The sequence below is a fragment of the Parasteatoda tepidariorum genome, chromosome 9 (genome assembly GCF_043381705.1).
Source record: "Parasteatoda tepidariorum isolate YZ-2023 chromosome 9, CAS_Ptep_4.0, whole genome shotgun sequence".
In the NCBI taxonomy this organism is placed as follows: domain Eukaryota; kingdom Metazoa; phylum Arthropoda; class Arachnida; order Araneae; family Theridiidae; genus Parasteatoda; species Parasteatoda tepidariorum.
In genome coordinates, this window is record NC_092212.1 from 83500486 (window position 1) to 83509181 (window position 8696).

At 31.2% G+C, this 8696-nt stretch overlaps 1 protein-coding gene across 1 annotated transcript in view; it reads right to left on the reverse strand.

Moving 5' to 3' along the window:
* The window catches only part of LOC107437312 (non-POU domain-containing octamer-binding protein), a 33136-nt gene extending 26996 nt beyond the window's left edge, over positions 1-6140 (reverse strand). Inside the window, exon 1 of the mRNA XM_043049083.1 lies at positions 5491-6140. Within this exon, the coding sequence (XP_042905017.1) occupies positions 5491-5859 (369 nt within the window). The 5' untranslated portion in view covers positions 5860-6140. The remainder of the gene's footprint in view (positions 1-5490) is intronic.
* Positions 6141-8696: the final 2556 nt, after the last annotated feature.

Below are 8696 nucleotides of genomic sequence, written 5' to 3' on the forward strand. Positions count from 1 at the left end.
AAAAAAAAAAAAAAAAAAAAAAAAAAAAAAAAAAAAAAAAAAAAAAAAAAAAAAAAAACAGGTAACGAAATTCTACTTTTCGGTTTGCTAAAACGAAGATGAAGCAAATTTTTTTGGTAGATTAATTACTACACATATTTGTTAACATTTTCCTCACCAAAGTTAGGTTTGATGATTTAGACAATTACATACTCAATTTCTGGAAATTTTTTTTAAAAATATGAATCTCTAAAGCAAATATTTGACGGATACGCAAGCACATAGGGTCACTTTCTCAATTTGTTGACTTTTAAGTATTATTTCACATAAAAATATTGATTTTCATTTTTTAATGTTGGGGTGCACAACCTTTTTGAGTGAAGGGCCACTTGCACGGCATGTAGATTAACAAAGAGCCGCACACATATTTAGTCATGTTAGTCGCAAATATGCTAAATTTTATATAAACATTAATAACATATTTGCAGAAAATTAAATACTTTGAATTATTTGAATTTATTTAAAACTAAAAAAAATGATAAATTTTAAAAAACTTTTCCATTTTGCACAATAATTAATTTATCAAATATATATATACATAAATAATAAATTCGAACCAAAAAGGAGCTTATAGAATGAAAGTGCAAAAAATATAAGCATTTAAGAGCAATATAAATTTGAATTAATTATTTTAATTAAAAAAAATTTATAATGCTTAAAGAAAAACCAAATCAAAAAAAAATAAATTTTTATAGCGTTCTGAAGTTCCCGAGGGCCACACACCAACAGTCGGTGGGCTGTATTTGCTGTGGGGGCCTCAGGTTGTGCACCCCTAGTTTAATGATATGTTTTACAAAAAAAAAAAAAAAAAAAAAAAAAAAAAAAAAAAAAAAAAAAAAAAAAAAAAAAAAANAAAAACCAAAAAAAAAAAGAAAGAAAGAACAAGAAGTAAAAAAAGAAAAAATGCAATAGGCACATTTTGTTTCCAAGTTATTTCTGTTAAAAAAAATATTAAATCTAGGTAAAATGCCATTATTGTTAGAGATGTTAACCTCTCCGTTCTAGAGATGTATTATTTTTCTAGGAGAATATTCTTAAAAATATTCTCGTCACAGAGAATATTTTCTTAGAAGTTACATAAAATGACAACATACTCTAAATGTGATATTGAATTTATTTATTATTTCATACAGTTAAAAAATATTTATAAATACTAAATTGTACAGGAAATAAAAATAAAATTAAGAAAGTCCCATCAAGTGGAATTATACTGAATAAAAACTTTAAAAAATTGCTTTCTAGAACAATTTTAAGTGCACAAAATTGTTCTTTGGATTGCACTTCAGGCATAAATAATGTTACCAAGAATATTATTCTTAAAAACTGATTATTCCCATTATACCTAAAACTTATAACTTACTGAACATTTCAAAATTTTTTAAATATTTTCGTTACATAATATTAGATGATTTATATCTATAAACATGGCGCGTAGCCAAATTTTTCAATAAAAAATAAGCACCTTTCAAGCACTTAAAAAAATATATAATTAGGCAGGTTTGGCAAGTTTTTGACAATTGACGGTTTTGTTCGGATTTAACCGTAATGTCAAAAAAAATTTAGTTTTGCAGGTATAGTTTTTGACAATTGTCAAAAATCAGGAAATTTTGAATCATAAAGCAAATGGCATTTTCATATGCTAAGTACTGACGGTACGCCAAAATAGATTGGGGTTGAGTTAATAGTGAAAACATTGAATAGAACAATTTAAACAATGTCTTTTTGCATAATACGCTGCGAAAATCAACAGGGTAAAGGGAAAATTAAGCACTTTTCATAAACACCCAATGACAAAAGCACCTTTAAGAGCTTTTAAAAAACAATAATCGAAAATAAGCACCTTTAAGCACTTTTTAAAAAAGCTACGCATATGAAGGTTTTTTTGTGAGTTACAATAATTACATTTACTAATTATCATGTGCATATTCCATAGTAAAATGAATTACATTAAATAAACTATCTTAAGAGCAATTCTGTATATCGGAAGTTCTCCTTAAGACACTGTCCTTAAAAACTATCAATCAGTATCAATAAGATGTTTCTTTTTTAAAAAAAAATCTCCTCAAAAATTATATAAATATCGTTGAAACATCATAAATATCGCTATCTGTTGAAAAGAAATACTATGGTATTAAAAACGTATTCACTATGCAGCAAATATTTTGAATCCTTAATTTAATGGGGTGAATTTAACAACAGAAGAATGAATTTTAAGTAAAGCGAAATTATTCACAGATTGGCAGCATCTAATGAAATTCTATTGGAACTAGCTGAATATCTAAACAAAAAATGTTTTTGTCTAATTTTAAGCAGATTTGCATGTCCCCAAGTCTGCTGAAAATATTAATCCTTTAACTTGAAAAGGAACATGCATCAATGTAAAAAGTTTGCTAAAATTGCACCAATAGTGCAAAAAACTATGCTTTTAAGATTTTTTTAGTATTTAATTGTTGAAAATACTTTTTAATACTTTCGTGATGCAATGATCAACATCATTTTCAGTTCCATATGGCTTCATAACTGAAAAGTTTTTAATCTATTTGAAAATCAAGTCAGACACTAGCGTACTTTCCTCTCTTATGATTCCCCACACATGAACGCTGTAAGCATGCAAATTGTTGCAATAGGTATAGAGTTCTGCTCTATGCATTTTGATTGCCAATATTAAAAAGAAAATATAACAAGTTTAGTTTTAGCAAGGTTAACAAAATCTCAGATTTTTTCAGAATTTCAGTGCTATGATTTGCTGTCATGCCAAAATCATAGTAAGTTGTCACTCAAAATTAATATGAGGAATAGAATTTAAAATTAAGTTAACTGTTACATTTCTCAAAGCTTTGTTAACCAGTCTGTAAATACATTATATTTTAGTTCACAGCATCCATATCACCATCTAGAATTTCTCTCTTTTTTTCTGCTGGAGAAGGGTTTAAAGATCATATTTAAATAATTCATACATAAATCAAATAGAACATGTAGGGTTGAAATCCAAAATTCAAGTTTTTTTTTTGTTAAAGTCAAGAAATACTAATGGGGGCGAGGAAAGATCCCCTGAGCCTTTTTTAATTGAAGCTAGACAGTCCAGCATTTTTTTTTATTTTTAAACCTTCTGAATAGTTCTTTTCTTCTTTTTTTTTGCAACCCTGGCGCTTGACATGATTAAGAAAAGTCTTATTTGAGGAAGAAAAATTGAAACATTTACAAATATTCAATGAAAGAATATTTGTAAATGTATTCAAGTCTTAGTAAAAGTATGCAGTCTTCAAGGACTTTTAAAAAACAAAAATAAGCATATTTAAGCACTTTTTAAAATGGCTACGAATCTGTAGACGCATTTTCAAAAATGCCTCAGATTAATAATATCTATAGTTTTTAAATTGAATGAAATTTTTAATTTTGAAAAATGGCAACATTGTAAAAATCTGAGACTCAAAATTCCTACAACTGGCCTGAAACAAAAATTCCTACCTTAGCTCTTACAAATTATTCTTACTCACTGCAGTTTTTCTAAATTATCCTGAGAACAAAGTTTATCAATACATTGAAAGATTATAAGAGCAAATTCAGATAAAGCATACCTGCAACACAGTTTCTCCTATAGTTTGTCTAAACTAAGAACTCCCCTAACCATTCGTCTGGACCCGTGGACGTGACTATGGTAACGAGGTATAACTATTTCAAGTAGGGGTGTGGGGTCATTGCTCAGGACAGATTTTGGCTCGGGTCGGCGAAAGTTAAGGGTATCTTTTTCTTCAGTCTACTGAATTAGCCCTAGAGTGAAGAGAGCTACCCTCCTTGAAATGAGCTAGTCTTGTTCCCATAGCAAGACTTTGCGACAGGGGGAGTTCTTACTGTAGACAAACTATATCCACTTCTAATGTAGATATATAACAAACAACTAACAAAACATATGTTAATATTTTCTTAGGCTCTGCACAAGGTGGTTTGATTCCACCAATGAAACTTGACCCACTACAAAATTTGTAAACTACAAATCTTTTGTGGTCCCCCTCCCCTTTCACATGGTGGAGGCTACAAAGCAAGGGATATGATGATGTGAAGACCAACCATAGGGTCAGAAAAGGAAGAGATAAGGTGTGATAGATTTATGAAGAATTGGAAAGCCTTCTTTTAATTTGCTCTTCTGGAATAAACAATTCTTTCAATTTGTTTTTGTGGGGCATATAGTTTCATTGAGGAACAAAAAAGTTTCTAGTGGGCAGTAGGGATGTAACGAATATTCGGCCCTTTTGCCGAATATTCGGCCTAGCGGAATACTGAAGTTATTCGGCCGAATAATGAAGTTATACGAATTAAGTCAATTTTTTAAATGATTTTAAAAAATTGACATATAAGTTTTTAGCTTTCTGGGTTTTAATAATTTTTCTGGCAAAAAAGAAAATTAAAAAATACATTTAACAGTAGTAATGAGCTATTTTAAATAAAATATATAAATTACAAGTATAATTAGTTAGAATATGCTATTATTAATTATTTAGATTTGTGAAAGCCTTATTGTTGGCATCAAGATATTTAAAATATTACAAAAAATACATCAAGTTGTTAAATTTCTTTTAAAATATAGAAAGTTTAAAAAGGCAAATTTGTTAATATTTATTTCATTTTTAATTTAAAATTTTAAAATTATTTAATTACAATATTAAAATTTCAAAGGTGAAACTTTTTAAAAAGTTCTTAATTTTCTGTGTTTTAATAATTTTTCTGACAAAAAAGAAAGTTAAGAATGCATTTAACAGTAGTAATGAGTTCCTATTTTAAATAAAATAGCATATAAATTACAAGTATAACTATAACTAAAATATGCTATTATTAATTATTTAGATTTATAAAAGCCATATTGCCTTGTTATTGGCATCAAGATATTTAAACTATTACAAAAAAGAAATCAAGTTGTTAAAAAAATTTTTAAATATACAAAAATTAAAAAAGCAATTTTTTAATATTTAATTCATTTTTAATTTAAAATTTGAAAATTACTTTAATTACTATCAAAAGAGAAATTTTTAAAAAGCAAGTATTCGGCCTAAAATTTGGCCGAATATTCGGTATTTGGACCCATCACTATTCGTTACATCACTAGTGGGCAGCCTTATTGTGATATGTCCCCCCAACTACAATCACCAAATGGAAAAAAAAACAAAAAAAACATATACAGCCTGAGGGTGACTATGATCTGGTTCCCTTATGTGACTTTTTCTGGTTCCCTTATGTGACTTGCTAAGACTCAAATTCGACATCACACAATATTTCTGTGGCGTAACTACCACTATAAATATTAAATACCAATTCAGTAGTATATAAGACAAGCTAACTTGGTTCTATCATGAGGTACCTTTTGATAAATGAAGGTTGGCTTAGTCGATAAATATATCCCCCTCATTATTTTAAAAACTACAATATCATCTACGAAACATACATTTTTTCACTCACCAGTCTAATGAATCCGAAACCATTTTGCTTGTTTAGGAAAACTTCACCAAGTTCTCCAAACTTTTCAAACATTTTTCTAAAATCATCTTCAGTAATATTAGTCGGCAAATTTCCTACAAATAGTCTGCATCGTCCAGAGAATTTTCGCGCTGAAGGATCGTCCTTTGTTGTTAAATTTATTGTCGGTCCACAGATAGCATCCAATTTTTCTTTAACAAAATCTTTCCGCTGCCACTGTTGGTTGTCGGCGTTTTGCGAGCGGCCAGGTGGTGCTCGTCTATCATTTCGATTGTTTGTTTTACGATTATTTCGCGCGTCAGGAGCAGAATTTGCATGTTCATAATCTACAACTTGTGGGTTCTCAGTCATTTTTATTATTTAACAAACCACAGCTAATAATACTCAAAGTTACCCAAAGCTCAAGCTACCCAACGACCAAGCACGCCTTGAAGATGATGACTGACAGGCGATTTTGGAGCTCTTTGCTGCTTTCTGCTTATAGCTCACTTATCAATACGTTAGGATCAGTGGTTGGTTGCTGTTGTTGTCGCAAGTTACACTGCGGACTGAAGACGCTTCCACACCCAGGGCGAAACACGAAGCGGCGTTCTTAACTCGGAACAATTTTGAAAAAGAAATCTGAATTTAAAGGAATAATATTAACTTATTTTCTCCCTTTAACTGTCTCCCGCGGTGGACTGATCGTTAAGACGCTATTCCCAGCATGGACGCTAACGGATTTAACTCCAACAACAACCCCTTAATTGCCTCTTTGGTAGGGTCACAACGGTGTATATTTCTGCCAGAAAATTATAAAATCCTAAAAATTTTTTAATTTATTGATTGATTAATTTGTTCATTTACGTCACACTTGAGCTGCACAATGAGCTATTGGCGACAGTCTGGGAAACATCCCTGAGGATGATCCAAAGACATGCCATCACAATTTTGATCCTCCGCAGAGGGGAAGGCACCCCCGCTTCTGTAGCCCGACGACCTAAACCTGAAGTCGAGCACTTTACGGTAGAACAATTTAACGAGAACCAATACCGCACACCCTCGGTCCCTACACAGACTGATCAAAGCTTTCACCCACCCGCACACTGACCGGAGTCAGTGATGCTTGACTTTGGTGATCTGCTGGGAACCGTGTCTTAACGATCAGTCCACTGCGGGACTTGTTAATTTAAGAAAACCCTAAATGATAATTTAAGAAACATATCAAAATAAATAACCATTAACAATTTTGCGGTTCAAAAAAGAAAGAAAAAGAAAGCCGTTGGTTTAATTAAGGAGAATATCAATTCAGTATTCCTGATTAAGCATCAATTATAATTGATATTTTTAATGAGTGTAACATAATGAGTGCTTATATATTTGTATATCACAATATTCAATATGCAAATATATCACAATATGCAAATATTTACTCATAAGCGTTTGACATTTTCATGCTTTTCCAGATACAAAAGGTTTTATTGACTTTTCAAGATCAATTGTTTTTGACGTTTAATTGTTTAATATTAAAGAATTGTTTTGTAAATATTTTAATTGGACCACGTATGATATTACCGGGTAATAGTGTACCCTACCAGAGGAAATAATTATAAACCTAATATGGGGTATACAATGTGACTCTTTAATTACCTATGTATGTATTAATATAATAGTGCGTTGAATAGCGTTTAAATGAAAAAATTCGAAGTCAATATTCTGTATAAAAATATAGTCCAATATCTTCCTCTAATAATAACCTATAATATTCAAATTGGACCACGTATTATATTACCCGGTAATAGTGTGCACTACCAGAGAAAATAATTATAGACCTCATAGAGAGTCTCATAGAGGGCCCATCCCCCCAAGCTCTTGGGCAAATTCTAAATTCCCCCCAAACTATTCGTTTTATTTAGTGTAAAAATTCGCCGCCCCCAAGCTTTAAGTGGGCGCATCGTGCGCCCACCTCTACCCCGTGAAGGGGGCCCCTGTCTAAAATAGTGCGTTCAATCGCTTTAAAATGAGGAAATTCGTCTTCTAAAGAGCTTTAAAAATTCGAAGTCATTTTTCAATATTAACTAACGCAAGGCCCGATATCAGGCCTTAATTATGACCCATAATATTTTAATTGAATGACGTATTATATTACCGGGTAATAGTGTACCCACCAGAGGAAATAACTATAGACCTCAAAGGTGGTACGCAATGTGGCCCTGTAGTTTACTATGAACGCATATCTAAAATAGTGCTTTCAATCGCTTTAAAATGAGGAAATTCGTTTTCTAAAAACCATTAAAACGATGCGATTCGAAGTCATTTTTCAATAATAACGCAAGGCCCGATATAAGACCTTAATATTGACAAATAATATTTTAATTGGACCACGTATTATATTACCGGATAATGGCGTATGCTAATAGAGGAAATAATTATAGACCCATAGGGGGTACACAATGTGACCCTGTAGTTTACTATGTATGTATATCAAAAATAGTCTTCTGAAAAGCTTTAAAATGAGGAAATTCGTTTTCTAAACAGCTTTAAACGAATCTCAGCTTTAGCAACTTTTCAAAAAAATTTCTTTTTTATCTTCATCCGCTTATTTTGCATTATATTATTTTTTCAGTGTGTTTTTCCATATTCTAAAGGGTCCTTCATATAGGACATAATTTTCTTAAAACGGGGAAAATGGCGAATAACAGATGAAAACAGGAAAAATCCAGGAAAAAAGGTTTATTTCCATTGTTTTAATTATTTTTACAATATATCTGACAGTTTATCATGCATAAGGTGTTCTATGAGTAGAATCGTGCATCTTTCTTTGTTAAAGAAAGCAAAAAGGAATAATAATAAAAATATAATAAATGAAATAAAATGGCGGGGAGGGGTTCGAATTTCGAAGCCGTCTAACTCCCTTTAATATAAAGGTATAATTTTCAAACTCGGACCCTATGTAGAGGTCTATGGTTCAAACATGTCTACTGGAGGAAATTTTTATAGGCGAATTAGGGGGTGCAGGGGGTGCCTCAAAGGTCTATCGCTAAGCTGACGGTGAGAGGACTTTTGAAGCGAAATTGTGGCTAGCTTCTCGTGTTTTAGTAGTATGGTGGTCAAGACACCGGACTATTAACCGACGGCAGGGGCGAGTTGGTTCGGTTCCCAGCTTCAGCAACTTTTCAAAAAAATTTCTTTTTTTTTTCTTCTGCTTA